Here is a 22,457-nt window from a genome sequence, read left to right as displayed (position 1 = left end):
CGCTGACGGGAGGCAAGTGAATTCATGAGACACACTGTTAACCCAGCTCTATTTGGAAATTACATTTATTAATGTAACTGTAGTAGCCTATTATTTGTTTGGTATTATTCCTGTAATGGAGCATGGGTAGCATAGTCGTATTTTCTCAATTATATTTATACATTGACAGTATCGCATAACCAATAATAAGAGTGATGTACTTTTCAGTAGAAAATGCAAAAAAGGCTGAATTACTCGGGTATCTTCGACAATAAATGCAATAGTACAATGTTGCTTTAATGATGCCAGCTCATCAGAGTAAATGCATTGTTTTCCTGCTGTATTCATGCGACATGATTACATCATCTATATATAAATTATGGTTAATTCTGACACAGGCGAGCACAATGGAAAACCTTCGGTACCAATCTCCGCCTTGGATACCTACCTTTTCTATCTCAGATGTATCGCGAAACGTAGATTTGATAACATTAGTTTTCAGTACTACGCTATTGTTCCATATTTCTATCTTTAAGATATTATAAAGGGTTTTATAAGACATTTTCTGATTTCAATCGGTAAATTTTAACTCTACGCGCGGTAAGTAATTTCCGGGTTCACGGTAAGATGTGTCAATCACCTTGCAAGGTCTACACTTCCTAGAGTTTGCTCGCTCCCACTCTAGTTGACAAAATGAAGCCACGTCAAGTTTGTGTATAGTTATTGTATCAATGGAGGCAGCGGAGTTCCTGTATTCAAAGCAACACATGTCATAGGCTTTTATTATTTTAATAAAATGTAAACAAACATACCCTGCTGAAGTCTTCTTTGTATTGTATATGGCAGAAAGTTGAATGAATAAATAAAAGTACGATCACAAGTCAACCAGACAGAATACATAAAGATATAAACAAATCATCTAATAAAATCGACACTTTATTGCATAAATACTTGTGAAAATCAATATTTTACAGAGTAATAAAATATCAAAATCAACCTCTGACAAAAAGAAGGGCTTAAAACTTAACTACTGAACATAATCTAATGTTATATCCTTTGCATTGTAATTTGTGAAATCTAGATACGCCTATGGTATCATGTGGTACCGATGTCAACATATGCGCACGATTACATTTTAGCGGGATGACTTTGTTTGTCACTTCATTTATACGGATAGTGTCAATGTAAATGTTGAAATAAAAACGTTTACCGAAATAAATCAAGCTGTGTTCATGAATTAAATGCTTTGAAATAATAATGATTGTTAATAGGACCGTTATTGCAATAAATTACGTAATAATAATATTTACCGTACTTTTACAACTGGGAGGGTGGGGAGGGCTTGGGATTTAGATTTTAATAAGGTACAATCCGATTCATGTAAAATAAACGCGATAACATTTATTAAAATAAACATTTAGAAATAAATTAATACTTGACGGCATTTGGTTGTAAAATGTAATAATACATATCATAAAACCTTTATAAACAGGAATAATAAAAACGACGTAATCTCATCGAATCCACGAAACAAAGCAAAATGTTAATACGTGTAAATATGTTCTATTTAGTAGGTTTGTGTTAAGATAAGAAGCAGAGTGAATCTAATTCAACCTGCTCGGCATTTAAACACTTAATTGCTCTAACAAGATCAGATTTTTTATTGAAGCAGTATAGCTGGGATCAAATTCGGCTGATGTTTTATTTATGAACAACGTAAATATCATTTAAATAAAAATGTGAAATTTAGATACCAAACCAATTTAATATATGCAAATTAACCAAGATGAGGTATTTTACACAGGTATCAGTGTTAAAGTTACAACTATTAGTATATTCATTGAGAAAGGTTATTTTGCCTCCACACTTAAAAATAGCGATCATATTCACGATCTTAGTTTTTTACTTTCGATTTTAAAAAATTGTTTTTGATAATATTATGCACTGTATTGTTCTTTTATTGTAACTTTCGTAGGTTCTTCTCTCCATTTATGGAGGCATTTCTGAATAAAATTGAAGTTTTCTTTAAACAACTTTTTAGTCAGTCACCAGTGGATTAGTAAACTTTAAAATGTGTTAATAGAGAAATACATAAAATAATATTTAAAATATCATGAGCATGTCTTTTAAAATTAATTATTATGAAGTCCATAAGATACATATTAAATAAATAACAATTTCTTTTTACAATCAAATTTATAAAAGAAGATATTTACCATTATGTTCACGAGGGGTTGTCTATATCTAGATGCAATGATAAAAATGTATTTTTCATAATTATACAGTGTTTACATTTTCTAGTGTCCACCTTTCTTTTCAAAAGCTTACATAAACTGATTTGGTGTACCGAAAGCTTTTCTCAAATACATGACAGCATTATTAAGACATCGATAACACCATCAAAGACATCGATGAAACCACCATCAAAGACATCGATGGCACCATCAAAGACATTAATGACACCATCAAAGACGCCATCAAAGACATCGATGAAACCACCATCAAAGACATCGATGACGCCATCAAAGACATCGATGACGCCATCAAAGACATTAATGACGCCATCAAAGACATTGATGACACCATCAAAGACATCGATGACACCATCAAAGACATCGATGAAACCACCATCAAAGACATCGATGGCACCATCAAAGACATCGATGGCACCATCAAAGACATCGATGAAACCACCATCAAAGACATCGATGACGCCATTAAAGACATCGATGGCACCATCAAAGACATTAATGACACCATCAAATACATTGACACCATCAACGACATCGATGACAACATCAAATACATTGACACCATCAACAACATCAATGACACAATTAAAGACATCGATGACAACATCAACGACATCGATAACACCATCAAATACATTGACACCATCAACGACATCGATGACACCATCAACGACATCAATGACACAATTAAAGACATCGATGACACCATCATTAAGACATTACCCTTGGCATTTTCATTGGCTTCAGTGTAGGATTGCATAATTGTGCCCTTTGCTAATTAAAACTTCTACCAATTCATTAAACTGGTTAATGTCAAATCTTTATCTAGAACAACTTTCATATATGTACACAAATCCCCACCTCTAAAAAAATCATTTTGTTTTTATTTCAGCACCTGCTAACATTATACTGGGTTTGAGTACCTCCTTACAACATGATGTGTTCTACCTGTAAGGCCACACATTTCACATATCTTCATCTTTGTTTTCATACATACTAACATTACGACGTTTGAATTTCTTTGCTCCTGGACTTGTTGAACTTGAACTTGTCTCTGTGTGCGAGTCAGTATGGTCTGTATCCTCCTCTTGTGATGAATATATGCTTTCATTGCGTCTTTTAAATTTTTCAAGAGAAGACGACGTAGAATGATCAGTGTCTGTATCAGCAGAGGTTTTTCCAGTATCTGTTGTGTTTCCAATGTCACTATCAACCTCGCTATGCAAGATAACATCACTACTCGAATCCAATAACAGTGGATGTTTACAGGATTTTGAGTCATCTCTTTTTTTAATTGCTGCTAATATCTCTTCCTCTTCATCTTTAAACTCATCTTCCAAAAATAAAATTTTCTTCTCTTCTATTACCTCTTCTTTAACTTCATTATCTTCATCATCATCATCGTCATCATCTTCATCGTCATCATCCTCATCGTCATCATCCTCATCGTCATCATCTTCTTCTTCTAAAGAGATTTCATCAGGATTTACAGATGTCTCTAAAATCGTATCATCAATAAAGTCATCATTGATTGAAATCTCTGCAACATTATCATCAGGCATTGAATTAGCGTCTCCATCTATGAGATAAAATGGATCTGTAAGACCAAGATTAGCGCAGAATTCTGTGGTTTGTGGATTCACGCATGCACTTGGTTGTTGTGCTCTACCCTTAGAGTTCCCTGGGTTATATGCAGACGCCGTTTTTGTAAAATTGTCCGGTACTTGTACACTGTCTCCCATTGCCTTTCTGGCAGCCTCAATCTGATCTTCAGTTACACTATAATCATACCTAAAACAAAATATTAATAAAACATAAGGATAACCAGATTATGAATATCCAAGCTCCTCACCAAAGGTCAAATACAACAACAGCTGAAAGCTGAATTCTTCAATTCATGGATAGGGACTTTTCGATTTGAATGAAAGTGCATATGTACGTACATGTCCACAGGTATAATATACCTGTATGTAGTGCATGTTCATATTACGAACATTTTGATTGAAGTGGATAGTCATGTTGACAAGCCAGTGAACGAATGATGTAATGACCATTGTAATCTAGTGTGCGTGGTGCTATTCCACTGGGCCGGTGTTAGCATAGGCATAGTGTTTGTAACTTGGTCTATATCCTAAATTCCTTAAGTAAAGATTGGTGTTAGGATCTAGGCCCTAACCTGTATTATTAAAATGTTTATTTAAAATAACCACTGAAATGCATTTTACTACTGTATATCCCCAGAAAATCATTGCAAGATCATTCCCGGCCATGATGTTGATAAACATTTGCAATGCTATGATGTCATATGTCCACTCGTACTAAGTCAGAGAGCGAACAGAAAAATGCCACTGAAAACTCTCAAATTTAGCAGTGGACATGCCAGTGGCACATACTTAAATCAGATAAATAACATCATAGGGTATCAGACTACATAATGGGCGTGCAAATCGAAAAGACTATCTGTGTGAACGAGTGCTTTCACAGATAACATAAAAACTACAGTCATGCTTATTCACATTCTGTTAAAAACTGTTCTGTTTACAAATGAAATTGTCAGAACAGAAAACACAGACGAATTATACTGTCTGTCTTTTATTGATGGTCTCAATGTTTCAAAATATAAAATCGTTAAAAAGATGTTGATTTGTTTTACCTTTTTGCTGCCTTAAACAATAAAACTACAGGATTAGTCTTTGATAGGATATTTTAGTGATTTGACATTTCAACTGTATTTTTATTTACTATTAAACATTTACATACTGTCATCTTGAATTGTCGGCTAAATACAAACATTAACAAAGGATCAATATGTGATTACTGCACATTCAGTAATTTCAGATTTCATCATAACATTTATGCTAATATGGCAATACAGAAAATGAGAACATTTAAATATTTTTAAATTCTAAATATTTTTTTTTTCTCCAATCAGTGCATTAGGAGATCTACTAGATAGTGATTTAATTAGGTGCGCTTTTTGGGAATCCTGTCTGTTGGTTGTGTGTTTTTTTTTTTTTTTTTTTCTTGTTCCTCATCCATGTACAGTATTAATACATAATTTCATGTATCATTTTGAGGCAAACATAAATGTAAATATAAATTTATTTATTCTGGTCCTCAAGCTTAACTGGAAACTGAGGAAATTTGTATCAGGCCCTCCACGGAGCCACGGCAGCCAGCAGTGCAGCGCCTACGCAGAACAGCACACCAGGAGACGATCTCCTACTCTTTTTAAATAGTATATGTACCATGTTCTTTAACATGCACTATATGTACATGGGACCAATGGCTAAAAATCCAATCTGAAGGACGAGGTAATGACAGTAAAGCATCTTGCCTAAGGATGCAATCAGTATGGCTCGAACCCATGCCTAACACATGTTAGTCCGATATCATCACTCTCTAATATATACAGCACCCAACGCGATTCCCAGACGTTCTCCCATCCAGAAAGCAACCGGGCCCAACGTTGCCAACTTTGGTGACCTGATGGGAACCAGTGTTTCAATGTAGTATGGCCGTATAAAAAAAAAAACTAATTGGTTTTGTTTATGTATTTTTACACAAGTATGTACAATATACTACATATTTGGATTTGGTACAAAATTTTGTTTTTAGTTTTTCAATTCTTACAAATTGAAAATTAAATTAATGATCGATTTATTATAAAAACCTATGACAAATATATGTAGAAGTGCAGATTACTGTTGAAAAGACAAAAGTTAAAAGACTTGACATAGTTGTCTTAGCAAGCAACACAAATACTGTCTACATTATTTGATACCTAAATGGCATTTAGTACAACATTAAGTGCTGTATTATTGACATAACAGCTTCATATAACATGAAAACAAAACAATGGCAATGCCTTCATGGACAGGGTACAACTGAATCGACACGTTGACCTACATATACTGATTTTAGCATATATATTCTAGACTATAAAACATCATATTAATGCAAAATTCTAACTAAAAGAAAATCTTTGAAACAGGGCGACAGATTGAAATTACACATACTTCTTATCAAGTGTGAGTTACAATGCTTGTTATTGTTCACTCTATTCTAAATATCAAAAGATATTTCTCCTAGAAAAATTTATTTTTTATTTCATGTAATGATTCTCTACAATTTGAAGATTGATAAATACAAAGCCTACACAAGAAAACAACAAAATCAGTAAAAAAATCCTGTATAACACACCTACTTTTAACGAAAAGTCTAAAACATTCGAAGCGGCAGCATTTTTTATTTTCAATTTTATATGCGGAGGAAAACAATAAAAGACGGCTCCCGCACACTACAGATGTCAAACAATAAGTCAATAATGGAGTAGCGCAAAATCAACTCGGCCCCAAGTCAAGTCGGCCTCAAGTCAACTTGGCCAAAAACTAATCAATCAACTAGGCCCCATTAAAGTATGAAACGCAAAAAGTGCAAATAGTTAATATTATAATGGCAGGATAAGTAAGGTTAGGCCTACACATAGGCCTAGAAAAATAAAACGGAAATTTCAATATAAATTATAACACACTCGGTCGTTTTTTATTGATAGGTAGCCCCCTAGCCTAGTATTTATATATAATAACATTATTAGTTGTAATGTTAGTCTCACAGTATGTTTTTGTTAGGTATATATTTTGATGTTCACAGAATGAATCGAAATATTCTTAGATGTAGGCCTAGCCTAGATAGATATTATTAGATTATTACAGTAAAATAAAAATGTTAATAAAAACTATATAATGTATTTAAAATTTTATTCTTTTATCAATGCACTTCGCTTTTTGCGTTCCATTTAATGGTGATTAGTTTTTGGCCAAGTTGATGTGAGACCGAGTTGAGGCCGAGTTAATTTAAGGCCGAGTTGACGTGGGGCCGAGTTGACTTGGGGCCGAATTGACTAGGGGCCGACTTGACTAGGGGCCGATTTGACTTGGCCGAGACGGTTTAGGGCTGAGTTGGATCGAATTCGTTATAAAATCTATTGTTTTTAACTGGTTTATCAAGGTGATCACTTACTTTGCGTTGTATCCCTTAGCTGGCATATGTACCTGATTTGGTGATGCGGTCAACAGGCCATTAGTTAGTTGTAAGATAGCTAACCATTCCACATCGTAACAGAGTGTATATGGCTCATCTTCCTTGCAAGGTATGTCCAATATCTAAAAAAAGTAAAAAAAAACAGTCACATTATTTCACATTTTAGCCTGTTTCTTAAAACATTATAATAAAATGTTTATTTGTTATTTCATATCTCAGAATAGACTCAGTAGAACAATGCCACATAGGCAAATATTAATTTCAGTCATGCACTATACCATTTGTGGAGAGGAGTGTTCAATGAAAATGTCTATCTCGCTCTTGGAGGAGAAGGGCTATTGTCGGTTTATCCAGGTAAGCTAGGCACGAAATAGACTTAATTTTAATTCCCACAGCAGATCATGACAGTGCCAACTGTATGCAGTATGGACTGTCATAAAGCATAAATTGCATGCCAGGAGACAATTTTTTCAAATAAGAAAGCAAGTTTACATTTACACATCAAACATTCTTTAAATAAATTTCTTTTTTAGGAAACAATATCCAAAGAAAATATATAAATCTTGTATAAGAGATTGCTGGAGGGAAGTAATACATCACTAATCTGCACTTCTACTAACAAATAATACAAACATGACAAGTTTATCCTTCAGTGACTAATCACAAGACATAAATAGATCACACTTCGATAGAAGTTTTCAAATTGATATTCATTTCGTTTCATTATTAATTATTATACAAATAATGATTTTTTAATGTTTATGAATGCGATGGTACAAATAATTTCATGAGGTGCAAATATGATATAATATTTCACCGAATGAAATTATTTGTTTTATATAATATCTAAATAGATTCTTGTCATTGCCATTGTTCTGATCTTGTTGTTATGAAGGACAGATTGCATCGTGTAAGTCACTGTTACCGTTAGAACAACAGACGATGCTGCTATTGGATTCCACACAGAGTTTTTGTTTGTAAGCGAGAATATTTTTTTTAGTAAATAACAAAATTGAAAAAAAGTATCATTACACGATCATTAAATAGTTTTTTTATTGTTTTTTTATTGTTTTTTTTTTGTTTTTTGTGGACCTTGATCTTTGACCCTGACCCTTCAAAATTTAACCACAATTATATGGTGTGTCATTGTCATTGTGGCTAAGTTTGGTGAGAATCGGATAAAAACTGTGGTCTCTAGGCAGTAAAATAGTTTTTTGTTAGTTGTGACCTTGACTTATGACCTTTTCCCCTCAAATTCGAACTCGTCCGAGCTTTTGGGGCATAGATCATTGTTGGCAAATTTGGTGAGAATCGGAGAAAAACTGTGGCCTCCAGGCTGTTCACAGACAGACACACACACACAAACATACAGGGGTGAAAACATAACCTCCTTGGCGGAGGTAACTAGGCAGGCTTATTACATAAAGGAGGCCTAGCTACCCGACCCAGTAGATATTCAACTTGTTGTTAGCTATACAATATAACAGATATCACCATTTATATCCGTAAAATATAAGATTTTACATCCCTCTGGGAATGATATTTTGTTCGAGGGAATATATTTCTCTAGAACAAAATATCATTCCCTTGGGGATGTCAAATCTTATATTTTACCTCTAAGCAGGCAATATCTATATACTATTGCATGTGACTCTGAATCGACCAATCAAATGGCAGGAATTAATTTAGGCATTATATAATGCAATTTATTACGAGTAGATCCGTTCTACGGGCTAGTTTTTGAGTGTATTATTCATAGTACACCATCTCAACATTTTTATACAAACTTTAATGTGAAATGTACCCCAATCTTTTCAAATAGCAAGGACACAATGAATAAATAATATAATGAATGTAGTGTATTAGTAGACCAAATTTTATAGTAAAAACAAAATAAAGCATAAATGTTAATTTGTCATGGCAATATATATTTACATTTACCCATACAGATATTGTTTTAAAATATGTATAAATTGTAAATATAGAAACTTTGCTGTAATGAATATAATGTATGCTCTAAATCTCAAGTGTATGTTCTTAATTTAGTAACTAGTAAAGAGAGTTGATTTTGTCCTTGAGGATACTCTATCTATATCTTTTATTTCCATCATTCTTCTAATTGTCATTTATGGCCTCTCTTCATGTAATCAAGTATGTGAATAATAATTACTAAAAATTCTATTTGAATGAACTATTTTTCATATGGAATTTAACATTTATATTTATGGTGTTTTTTTTTTGTTTTATATTTTTATACAGTAATACCTAAATAGATTCCTGTCATTTAAACGGAAGATTGTAAGTCACATGATATTAAATAAGTGCACTATTCCACTCTCACAGGTGTTATATTCAATGTGCTGGAAGCAATCGACAATCGACACGGCCTTGACCACATCACAAACAACAATGGCGCCTTCGTTGAAATTTTTCTTTGTTGAATGACGATAAAAATTACATGATGATGTAGACTAAAAAAACGCACACAAAAAATATGTGGTCAGTAGGCTAGAGGCCTTTTCAAAAGCTTCAGGTAAAACTTTGGTGGATGTAGAAAGCCAAACTAAGAAAATGTATGGATAGAATGGAAAATTTTACACAAGAATGGAGAATTGTACACAAAGAATTTGGTGCAAGAAATTTAATACATGGACTAAGCTGAAAATAATGTGAATATAACTCCAAGTAAGGACTTCAAAGAAGGTTATAAATCCTATAAACACCTTCTTTAGATGTTATAAAAAAAAAACGATATTCTAGGCCTAGGTCAATCTTAATGTACCTTTCCTTCAATCAGAATGAAATGACAAGAATCTGATTAGATGTAACATGAAACAAATAATGAATGTTTTTTTATTCATGGTACAAATACTTTCATAAGGAGAAAGATGAAATTTCATTTTCATCCGGGTTTTCATCTCATTAAATTATTTGTACCATTCCACTCATAAACATTCATTAGTTGTATATTAGTTGATTATTAGGCAAGTGATTGTCATCACCACTATCATTGTTAATCAATCACTATCTACTCTATTGTCAGTAATTTTCTTCATAAACATGATTTTCATCATAATCATGAAAATCATCTTTTTATGACTGTTACAAAACAAATGAAATGAGACCTGAAGGAATTGACGTCTTGGTAAACATTTGTCTAAGGCAAGAAATTTTGTCTTCTTTTCTTTTCCATCACTGTTCTGAAAAAAAAAAATGGAAAATACAAAATGATTAACAATAAAACACAGTACAAGGCTACTCCAACAAATGGAATGCTATTTCTAACTGCACTTTTACTGACGAACTTTGCAATGAAGAGGATTCTAAAGTGTATCTATCAAGAGCGGCCAAAAGCAGATGCATAGAACACCTCAGGCCAGGGATTCCCATGATCCTAGCAAACACTTTGTGTACTATCAAGAGAGGCCAAGAGCAGATGCATAGAACACCTCAGGCCAGTGATTCCAATGATCCTAGCAAACACTTTGTGTACTATCAAGAGAGGCCAAGAGCAGATGCATAGAGCATCTCAGGCCAGGGATTCCCATGATCCTAGCAAACACTTTGTGTACTATCAAGAGAGGCCAAGAGCAGATGCATAGAACACCTCAGGCCAGGGATTCCCATGATCCTAGCAAACACTTTGTGTACTATCAAGAGAGGCCAAGAGCAGATGCATAGAGCACCTCAGGCCAGGGATTCCCATGATCCTAGCAAACACTTTGTGTACTATCAAGAGAGGCCAAGAGCAGATGCATAGAGCACCTCAGGCCAGGGATTCCCATGATCCTATTAAAACTTTGTGTACTATCACGAGCGGCCAAGAGCAGAAGCCTAGAGCACCTCGGGCTAGTGATTCCCATGAACCTAGCAAACACTTTGTGGACAATCAAGAGCAGCCAAGAGCAGAAGCCTAGTGCACCTCAGGCCAGGGATTCCCATGATCCTATTAAAACTTTGTGTACTATCACGAGCGGCCAAGAGCAGAAGCCTAGAGCACCTCAGGCTAGTGATTCCCATGATCCTAGCAAACACTTTGTGGACAATCAAGAGCAGCCAAGAGCATATGCATAGAGCACCTCAGTCTAGGGATTCCCATGATCCTCCTAGCAAACAATTTGTGGGCTATCAAGAGAGGCCAAGAGCAGATGCATAGAACACCTCAGGCCAGGGATTCCCATGATCCTAGCAAACACTTTGTAGACTATCAAGAGAGGCCAAGAGCAGATGCATAGAGCACCTCAGTCTAGGGATTCCCATGATCCTAGAAAACACTTTGTGGGCTATCTTTGAGAGGCCAAGAGCAGATGCCTAGAGCACCTCAGGCCAGGGATTCCCATGATCCTAGCAAACACTTTGTGTACTATCAAGAGAGGCCAAGAGCAGATGCATAGAGCACCTCAGGCTAGTGATTCCCATGATCCTATTAAAACTTTGTGTACTATCAAGATTGGCCAAAAGCAGATGCATAGAACACCTCAGGCCAGGGATTCCCATGATCCTAGCAAACACTTTGTGGGCTATCTTTGAGAGGCAAAGAGCAGATGCCTAGAGCACCTCAGGCCAGGGATTCCCATGATCCTAGAAAACACTTTATGGACTATCAAGAGAGGCCAAAAGCAGATGCCTAGTGCACCTCAGGCCAGTGATTCCAATGATCCTATTAAAACTTTGTGTACTATCAAAAGAGGCCAAGAGCAGATGCATAGAACACCTCAGGCCATACAAGAGAGGCTAAGATCAGATGGCTAGAGCACCTCAGGCCAGTGATTTCCATGATCTATTAAAACTTTGTGTACTATCAAGAGAGGCCAAGAGCAGAAGCCTAGAGCACCTCAGGCCAGTGATATTTCTTAAAATCCTTGATCTGTCTAAAAACTGCCTAATTAAACGTAATTTGCTACATCCATGCATTCTATTCAATTAAAAACAAACATGGGAATCAAACAAAGCCAATAATGTCTATGTTATATAATAGTGAATATGAACAATTTACTGTATGCTAAATTTAAAACCTTTTAGTAAATTGCTTAACTTGAACCTTTTTAGTAAATTAGAACTCTTTTTTATATAACATGTATACATCATTAATAGTTTTTGAATAATCTTTATAAAATCTTACACAAATAACGTTGCCAGCCTGAATAAATAAACTACCTAATACAGTCAACTCTCCAAATACCGCACTCTCTGAAAACCGGAAACTCTTCCAATACCAAGTCTAAACAGTCCCAAATTCATTTTTACCATTAAAAACACATTCCAAATACCAGACTTTCTGGAAAACCAGACATATTTGACCAGCCCAAAGGTATTCCGGTATTGGGAGAGTTGACTATATTACATGATATATTATATTATATTAAAAATGCACAGAATAAGATTCATGAACATTTATTTTAAAAATGTTCATTTAATTAATTTTAAAACGATAAAGAGAATGAGAAAAAGCCACCCTAACTAAAGATACATACTTGAAACCTACATGATATGCATACATCCTAACCATTAGACTACTGGGGCTTTCATGGTATTGTTCAAATTTGATTTGGTAGCAACTCTTTAACACCCTTGATGTGGTGCGGCAGTACAGAATTCAAAATGTCAAAATGATACACCTTCATCTTTCGGTATATTAATTAACAAAGTGGAAACTTCAAAGAGATACTTTTACATATTTTATTAACAGGCAATTTTAAATCGCCCGGGGATATACTGAAAATGAATTAATTAATTTACAAACGATAAAGATGAGGAGGAAATTAATTGTAATAATACATTTATTCAAACGAGTATTAAGAAATCAGAAATAAAATGAATACCTGATGTCGAACTATAGCAGGAAATTTGATATGCAAATGAGCTGAAAACCAATACTCAGGTTGTAAGAAGTGGAGTAACTCTTCAGAAGGAGGGCTTCCTAAGAACATAATAAATAATTGAAAGTGTAAAATTACATAGTAAATTAGATGAAAATATAAAGATACCCAGAGGATGGGTTTCAATGTAGTTTAAAACCACATAAAACCAGACAGAAATGAAAGACTACAATGTTCCATTGTTGTATCTATAGGCACAAAAATATGGAACAGAACTCCAATGCATGTTCTAGAAATTAAACAGTATAGAGTATGTAATAACATCTGTGATATTGTTTTCATATTATTTTAAAATACTTTATTATTTAATATTTTTAATCCATTCTGTTATTGGCAGGTTTCCCACTCTCCAAAGTGACTGGAAATTAATCAATAAATATATGTATAAACATTATTTTAAAAGACCAAAGTAGTAAAAATCAACATGATAAAACAAAATGATATTAGTTTTTTTATGGAGGTATAGGTAGGAAAAAAAAAACCGGTCAAACTATATATATATAACATTCTCTACTATTAAAATGTAATATTGCTGCAAATTGTTTGTAAGAATACATGTAAAGTAGGCCAGTTCATGGTAGAAACTTTAAAGACAAAATTCTAGCTTATATATTATACACACTAGAGCTAAATCCAAGTGAAGATTGAAGTTAAGCTTGTCTATACACTTTCAGACATGAAATTGTTAATGAATTGATAAAGTCGGCAATATTCAGCACAGATCTAGAGTGTCAACAACATTTAGAAATCGATAGTTTAATATTTTCCATTAAATAAATATATTCCACATTATTTAAATGCATGCCACCTGATTGGTTATTTCCAACCATTTATAGAGGGCGCATATCTACATTTAATGTAGGTAGTATTAGTAATGAGAAACTGATTAGGCCAGTGTAGGCAGCTGGGAAGACTGGTTTTCTAAATTTCCATTTTTTATAGGGCTTTTCTCTGTTCAACTTCAATCTGTATTCAATGTTTACTATTGCAATAAATAAATTGCTAATATTACAAACTATAGCCCATCTGAACACCAATATACAATATCCCTCAACTTGAACCCAGGGTGTTTTGTTTCAGTGTGCAGCACAATGTAGGCTTGTGCTTATTTGATTACTTTAATTAATTATATCCCAAGTTAATAATAATAATAATAGTTCATTCTTATATAGCGCATATAAGCAAGCTCTCAATGCGATGAACATTATTACCCCAGTCATTTCCTGATCAAACACCTATGGAAACATACTCCCATATATGCAGCTAGTAATCAGCGCAAAGTTGTGTCTTGATCAAGTTAAACATTAAGAATATATTTATTTAATGTCTTTAGGTACATGGCCAAGGATTACCAATTAAATTAATCCTACCATCATATTTTGTGAATCAGTTCACCGGGATAACCTACTCATCTCGAATGATGAACTAGGTTCTTTAAAGTGAACATGGACAAACTATGTACATTGGACCTACGGTTTATAGTCCTTATCCGAGAAGACTTGTTCCACCACCAAGCAAATCGGCCTTGAACCCATGCCCAATAGAATAAACACAACATAAAATGTAAGAAAATAAATTTGCTTTTACAGATTACCTAATGTTGTTGTCTCAATCTCCTCCTTCATAAATGGTTTAAAACGGAAAATTTTGTTTTTGTTACCATGGTGATAAACTCCCCTTGGCCAGTCGTGAGAAAGAATAATATCTGGTGATTTATTTAGCTGTAATTATAAAAAAATAAAATGTTAATTGTTTAAGAATGATACAGAGAACTAGAAAGAAAATATTATTATTATAAGCAGATTATGTATAGTTTCATTATTTAAAAAAATATGTATTGTAAGTTTGTAATTTATAAAGAGGCAAACTTTACCATTGATACAGACAAGAATTTTTTTTGGTTAATGCCAGACTTGTCTTGCCCACAGGAAATAAAATACCCTGTACTTTTTGACTGTTTGGGTATATAATTATTGTTATAAGACCTCCTTTCTCATTTTTAAACTGATGATATTTGTTTTATTAATTTTTTTATCAAATAAATAGTTCTTGATTCTTAAAATCAGTTCTTTTAATGAGGAACCTGCATTGGGTATCCTCTTTAAAGATGGTAAATAAATAAAAGCTGGTAAAATAAGATTATTTGTAATTGGGAGATGTTGTTGTTGTTGTTTGTTTTTTATTGATTTTCCACAAATAATACATATATTTTTTTAGAAATCATTAAGTATATACATGGTGGATGGTGGTCAAAATAAGTCTAGAAATAGACTTTAAGCAGAGACCACCATTAACAAAATAGAAAATGTTACTGCGTTTATAACTTTATATATCCGTTACTACAATGAGTCAGGTATAGATATCAAGTAACTGTAGTTCAAGAAAGGGCCTGTTTCTGCTGCAACTGCTCAAAATACGGTATAAAAATACGGTATTTTTTATACCGTATTTTTTAGTACTCCGTTTCTGCTAACAATACTTCTTGAAATTCATCATCGTCTTGGAGGCATGCATTAATGTTTCACTAGTCAATGCTGAATTCTATGACTTTTCATCAATTAAAATAAAATAAAATGATACATAATTTGAATGTCTTGTGTCAACATTAACTCTTAATAATCAATGATAATACTAATGTATGCAGATTGATTGATCATGGACATCGTTTTAACTGCTTGTGTTCACTCAGCTAAGCAACGTGTTGCCATGGTAACATGTTTTGCATCATATAAGTGGTCCCTGGGTGATGGTTATGGTTGAAATGTTATCTTAGACTACTGTACAGGAATGGTTACTTTCCAGCAAAAATTCCAGATTTTTTCAAATTATTATTTATTCAGGAAAAAATAACAAAACAATACACATAAATGGTAGATCTTAAGCTCTGTCTACACTATCAAATGTGATGTGCCCATATATGGACATGATTGATGTCATATCACTACCATATTTGGGAACATCACACTTTTTTGGTCAAATTAGTTTGATAGTGTAGACAGAGCATCAGGAAGATTCAAGAGCAGCATGAAGCCAATATCATCAATAATAATAATAACTAGAGGGTACTCCGAGAGTACAAACCTCCGCCTACTGTAAAATTCCCTACATAAAATGCCCCCTGAATATTTTTTTTTAACATTTTTTTTTATTAGTTCTAAGTGTAAATATGTTAACTGCACACTACAAGGTTGTGGATGACAGTGTGGTGTAATGGTTATGTATCCAGCCTCTCACAGTTGAGATCGCTGGTTCAAGTCCCACTGAGGTTTTTTTTTTTATTATTTTTTATTTTTTGTGGACCTTGATCTTTGACCCTGACCCTTCAAAATTTAACCACAATTATATAATGTGTCATTGATCATTGTGGCTAAGTTTGGTGAGAATCGGATAAAAACTGTGGTCTCTAGGCAGTAAAATAGTTTTTTGTTAGTTGTGACCTTGACCTATGACCTTTTCCCCTCAAATTCGAACTCGTCCGAGCTTTTGGGGCATAGATCATTGTTGCCAAATTTGGTGAGGATCGGATAAAAACTGTGGCCTCCAGGCTGTTCACAGACACACAAACACACACACACACACAAACATACAGGGGTGAAAACATAACCTCCTTGGCGGAGGTAATAATAATAATAATAGTTCATTCTTATATAGCGCATATAAGCAAGCTCTCAATGCGCTGAACATTATTACCCCAGTCATTTTTTTTTATCAAACACGTATGGAAACATGCTTCCATAATGCAGCTAGTAATCAGGGCAAAGTTTTGTCTTGATCTAACCGGGTACCCATTTATACACCTGGGTGGAGAGAGGCAAACGTAAGTAAAGTATCTTGCCTACGGATACAAGCAATGCGGCGAGAGTTGGATTCGAACCTCGGTCTCACGATCAGTAGTCCAACGTCCAACACACTGCGCCACACGCCCTCACAATAATAACCTACTACTATATACCCACACAAACTGTAGAATTAAATTTATCATTTTAACTATATATACTGTACACACGTTGCCCTATGAATTTAACAGCAGGACAGTCATGCCCAATGACAAACAAGTATACATATAATGTACTCTGTGGTCTACAGTAGTTTGTTAGTAAATGAGAGATCTCGGGTCCGAATCCAATATGGCAACATTTTTAAATTCTGCCTGTCTATATTATGACATCATTGTCCTTAATAAGAGCAGGATGTTTATACATTGAGCAGGTATTTATAATACATTTCATCTTTATTTAGCTTTAAAATAAAATAAATTGTTCATATTACGTCAATAATGTCCTTTAAACTTTTCTGCTAGGTCATGGAGGTTTACATAATTCTTTATCATAACATTGATATAACATTTATCAATAAACTAATCCATCAGTTTTACTATTACATTAGACATCCTGTTTATTTACAAACTAATTATTAAACTTTCAGCAAAGATAAATCATCTGGGATACAAAAATATCAACAATTTAAACCAACCCTGCGTGTTTGTTATAGTCAGCAATTTTATAAAAGGCCATATTGTGTGCATCCTTAAACTTGGATTATATCAAAGAAAATTTTTTTTAAAATTTATATTTGTCCTCAAGCTTAACTGGAAACTGAGGAAATTTGTATTAGGCACACAGGACCTTTATGTCTCATCCAAAGGACGAGGCAACGGGATTAAAGCATTTAGCCTTACACTACAGTTAGCTTGCCCTACCACATGCTAGTCCGATATTATCATTACACCATCACTCTCCGGTATATACAGCACCCGCCGCAGTTTGTAATCTTTTCCATGTGGTAGGGCACTGCATACGTTGGGATGTATATAACTTTTTGTGACGGTCATACTAATCTAAGCCTGAACAGACGGAAGGTTTTTATAATAAAAAAATGTTATCAACTACATGCTGACATCATGTTCAATGCTATTTAGATATTTTTGGATATATTTGTTCGTTTTGTGCAATCTATTTAGTAAAAAACCACCAAATAGTCAGTTCGTGCCAACTACGGGGCGCGTTGTTGTTGACACGTTTTCACGAAGGCTAGTTTAATAATATTTCAATATTTAACTTGTTTCTGGTAGGTAGAATAAATAAATAATTAAATTTAACATTGTAGTCTATTATTAACATGTATTTTATAGTAATTTATATCATAATAACATTACTTGATTTACTTATCTATATCATTTCAGATATATTTGGATACGTCAAATGGAAGAGAGAGAAGCGTAATTATGGCAGTTTACATTAAGTTAGTGTTACTGTCGTTCCATGATAGATTTAACCAGTTGAATAGCATAAAATAGTATAATGTATACAATAGAACTGTAGCAGTAATTTTAAATGTAAAATTATTTATTATTTTCTTCAAACTTAACTGGAAATTTTGGATTACTGTAGGCCTACTGACCCACGGGACCGAGCAGTGCAGCGCCTACTTAGATCAGCACACCGGGAGACGATCCCCTACTATTTTCGAATATTGTACAAAGTTCTTTAACATACACTATAATATGTACATGGGACCAACTGCTTTACATCCTATCTGAAGGAATGAGTCAATGACAAGATACAATCAGTATGGAACCCATGCTGAAATGCTAGTCGGATTCCCTTATCATTATATCATCACTCTCCCGTCTATACAGCACCCAATGCGATTATTCCCAAATGGTCCCCATCCAAGAACGCAACCGGTGTATGCCCGTATATATAATTTAATAAAATTACCTGTTTCAAGCGGAAGACTTCCAGATTTCTGATATGATATGCGCTACGAGATGTGCTACGATTGTAGGGAGGTCGCTCAAAGTGACCCTTCTTGTAGTCATTTTGCTTGAAAATGCCAGATAAACCTGCTATCCTTAGACCACCATAGTTTAACACATTGGCATACCCTTTAATGATAGAAATGTGAACAGACTAAAAAATGAACATGTTTTGTGAGGGCAGTTGGTTTGTTAAATATTACAGTTACAGGAAAAATTTAAGGGAATTGTAAAGCTTGGTTGAAAAAGGTGCATATTTAAAGATGTATTGCTCCCCCTGAAGAATAATTCTCAAAAACATTTTTTTTTTAATATTTCATTTTAATGTAACATAATAGTTATCCACTTTGACCAAAAATTGGATCTAAAAAAAATATATTTACCTGAAAAAATGTAATTTAAAGCAAAAAATGGTCAAATTGGCTGGCAGCCAATGGATTTTTGGTTGAATTTAACAATTTATTTTGTCATTTTATAAGTGAAAACATTATTCTTTTTCATTTTTTTTCTATGGAAGTGATTAACTATATTAAAACTACAAAATAAAATGTTCAAAATCTGATTTAATTATTATTCATTTTTCATGTTTTTGGGGGACAATACATCTTTATATTAAGGCAAATATTTTACTTTACAATTTGGAAGATAACAGGCCATATAGTTCCCAGGGATTCAACATAAATATTTGGAAATAATATGAGGCAAGAATGTTCTCTTTCCTTACATTTACAGGGGTAAATGTTAATGTTATTCTGCAATGGTTGCTAATACAACTAAATTATATTGTGTTAAATATGTTCACAATCTACTTAGCAGAATGACATTTTTCCATGTTACCTGCTTAAATACTTACCAAAGTAATAAATATTGGGTGCCACCCATCCTCCATATGGCAACTCCTGTAAATAATTGGATGCTTCATGGTTACCGCCAATAAACAATGTTAAAATTGGAGCTTTTTTCTCACCTGAATAATATCTATATAAAAATATTAAAATGTTATTGCTAATAAAAAAAGACTTGTGTTTTCTTTGTAATTAGGATGGTAGTTTGATGGATGGAATTCTTATATTACATAGAGGTTTTTATGTGTGTATTGTTAATAATTAATAGTTAGTATAGTTAACATACTATACTAATAACATAGCAAATCTGATATAATGACCAACACAATGAAATTGTTATGCCATTTTGCAGAAATATTATGTCTATGTAGGCTAATTTCTTTTTTTTTTGTCTGAGCTAAAGAAAAATGTACTCTTTCTCAGAAACATTTCTTAGAAACAATAAGCAATTATTCATAAAACTTACTTGTAAAAAGAGTTCATTGTTTTATATTTATCTGGCACTGCCATACATTGCAAGTCTGCTTCATTTCTTACAGATTGAAAATCACCACAACACAGCAGTAAGTCAACCTTTATATCTAACATAAAAAACATAAAATTGTGTACAACATTAATAGAGAAAGTGACATGTAACCAGATGACTACAGGTGCATGTAAAACATTCTTGCAAAATTTACAATTTGCAAAACTGTATCTGCACTAAATATTGGCTTTGCACATGTTAACTGAGACTATAGAAAATCAATAAATTACAAATGACCATGCCTGGAGTCCTGTACAGTCTTCTTTATAGGTACTGTTGGCTAACTACTAGAAGTAGTACTAGCTAGGCCTAGCTAGTAACTTACTAGTGTAGTAGTGGTAGAGTAGGCCTGTAAAAAATAATTATATTTCCATTCTCGTTTCTATTTTATTTTTAACTAGTTAGATAAGCCTAAACGCCGTGGCCAGGGATATGGTACCGTATCTTTTTCTCTGGATGCTAAAAGGTATGGTATTGAGAAGATTGGGCCTCAGTCCTTCTCAAAACCTGACAAAATGAAAGACAAGTTTCGAACTCATGGCATCGTTACGTTTCCCCAGTCTAACACTACACCGTTCGGCCACGCAGCTGGCTTGTAGAAGCATTGACATAACCTATTTCATTTACATGCTTACATAGCACCCTCTATAATTACCGTTTCTGTATCTCTAAATTACTATAGGTACTAGGCCTATTCTAAAGCCTGGTTTCCATAAAATCGCTACACTGTGTCGCCGACTGCTGTCGCCGACAGAGCGTAGCGATTCTATGGAAACGCTAGAATTTATCGGGGATCTAGTACGCGAGCGCTAAACATTCTTTGGTACACGCATATACGATTCATCACCGACAAAATCGGCGAAGTTGAACATGGTTGAACTTTGCTGATTTGTCTGCGATGAATCGGGGAGACCTCCCCGAAGCGCGTCGGTGACATCTGCGCGGGTAGCGATTTCAATGGAAACGGTGTAGCGATTTTATGGAAACCAGGCTTAACTAGGCCTACTCTAAACAAACCGAAAACAAAATTTTAAAAATCTAAATACAAATTTTATATTTTTATTAATGTCGCCTTCTACTGAAAAGCTAAGACCATGACAGAGAGACCGTGCGCACAAATGCCAAGGAAGACCCTACGAAATGGTAGTGTTCACAAAATACAAACTAAAAAGCATACAAACTCAATAACACCGTACATTACTTACAAAATCTGTAAACATATTTTGATTGTTATTTTGATTGTTGTTTACGGTTGTTTTCGGTAATTAGGCTGACCGTGTTTTATTGTTATGGCATGCATTTCCTTTGTGCACAAATTTTAATGCACAACTAGGCTAGTTATCAACTAAAATATCACAAACAAATCCTGTGCTCTGTACAAATTATTTAGATAGGCCTATTGAATGATGGTTAGACCGAGGGTCTACTAGTACTGTAGTACTACTAGCCTAGCCTATAGTACTAGTATAGGCCTAGGTAGGCTAGTTATTTTAATGGTAGGCCTAGGCCTAGAAGGCCTAACTAGGTAGGCCTACAGTGTCACCTGTCCTAACTAGTCTGGCTATGTAGGCTAGCTGCAGCAGTAAGCCTAACTACTCTCTAATAAGCCTTGCCAAGGCCCTGCTTGGCCTAGCCTAGTTATAGTACTTAGATAGTAGGCCTAGCCTACCTTCTTTCTTCTCGATGTACTGAATGGTTTCGTATATTTTATCGAGCTCTCCGTGGGCACAACCCTCTACAGCAACCTTCATGTTAATATACTATTATACAATCAGTTAGTAAATACTGTACAGTTGAACAACTGTACAACAAATTAATAAGCCTTCCTAAGTCTAGGCCCACAAGTACATAAACTGTCACAGGGTAAAACAGTTTCACAGGTGCTACATGATTGGTGGTGTAGAAGACATTCAAAACACAACAAACAGACGCACGTGCGGATACACTCGATGGTGGCGCACTAAGCGTTTTACTTTGTTATTTTGGAAAATGAATAGGCCTCTATAATAAAATGCTGTAGCTATTATTTATTAACAATCTTAAAATATACACTTTTAAACATTAATAATGCCTTATTTTGGCATAAGGCGAAACTCTACCTATCTAGGATCCTAGATGATTTGATAGCTTGAATTGAATGCCCTATATTTTATTTACTGGGTATAAACTTTTCTA

The 22,457-nt window shown here is 34.0% G+C and overlaps 1 protein-coding gene across 1 annotated transcript; it reads right to left on the bottom strand.

The window, feature by feature from the left end:
- Positions 1-899: 899 nt before the first annotated feature.
- On the bottom strand, positions 900-22,177 carry LOC144847339 (lariat debranching enzyme A-like). Its single transcript, XM_078703636.1, has 9 exons — positions 21,952-22,177; positions 20,223-20,337; positions 19,765-19,889; positions 18,874-19,040; positions 14,748-14,874; positions 13,097-13,194; positions 10,400-10,474; positions 7,254-7,396; positions 900-4,022 (listed from the first exon to the last, which is right to left on the bottom strand). The coding sequence occupies exons 1-9, from the start codon at positions 22,031-22,033 to the stop codon at positions 3,197-3,199; spliced, it is 1,758 nt and encodes a 585-aa protein (XP_078559762.1). The 5' UTR covers positions 22,034-22,177; the 3' UTR covers positions 900-3,196.
- Between the last annotated feature and the right edge of the window lie 280 nt (positions 22,178-22,457).

Source organism: Antedon bifida, chromosome 1 (assembly GCF_963402885.1).
Source record: "Antedon bifida chromosome 1, ecAntBifi1.1, whole genome shotgun sequence".
Taxonomy (NCBI): domain Eukaryota; kingdom Metazoa; phylum Echinodermata; class Crinoidea; order Comatulida; family Antedonidae; genus Antedon; species Antedon bifida.
This window is presented reverse-complemented; position numbering and strand designations above follow the sequence as displayed.

Coding starts and splice junctions, on each gene's coding strand:
- LOC144847339 (XM_078703636.1), bottom strand. CDS start 22,033: ATGAAGGTTGCTGTAGAGGGTTGTGCCCACGGAGAGCTCGATAAAATA. Junction 7,397..10,399: donor CAAGACGTCAATTCCTTCAG/GTCTCATTTCAT, acceptor TACTTTTTTTAG/ATATTGGACATACCTTGCAA. Junction 4,023..7,253: donor GCTAAGGGATACAACGCAAA/GTAAGTGATCAC, acceptor ATTTTGTTTTAG/GTATGATTATAGTGTAACTG.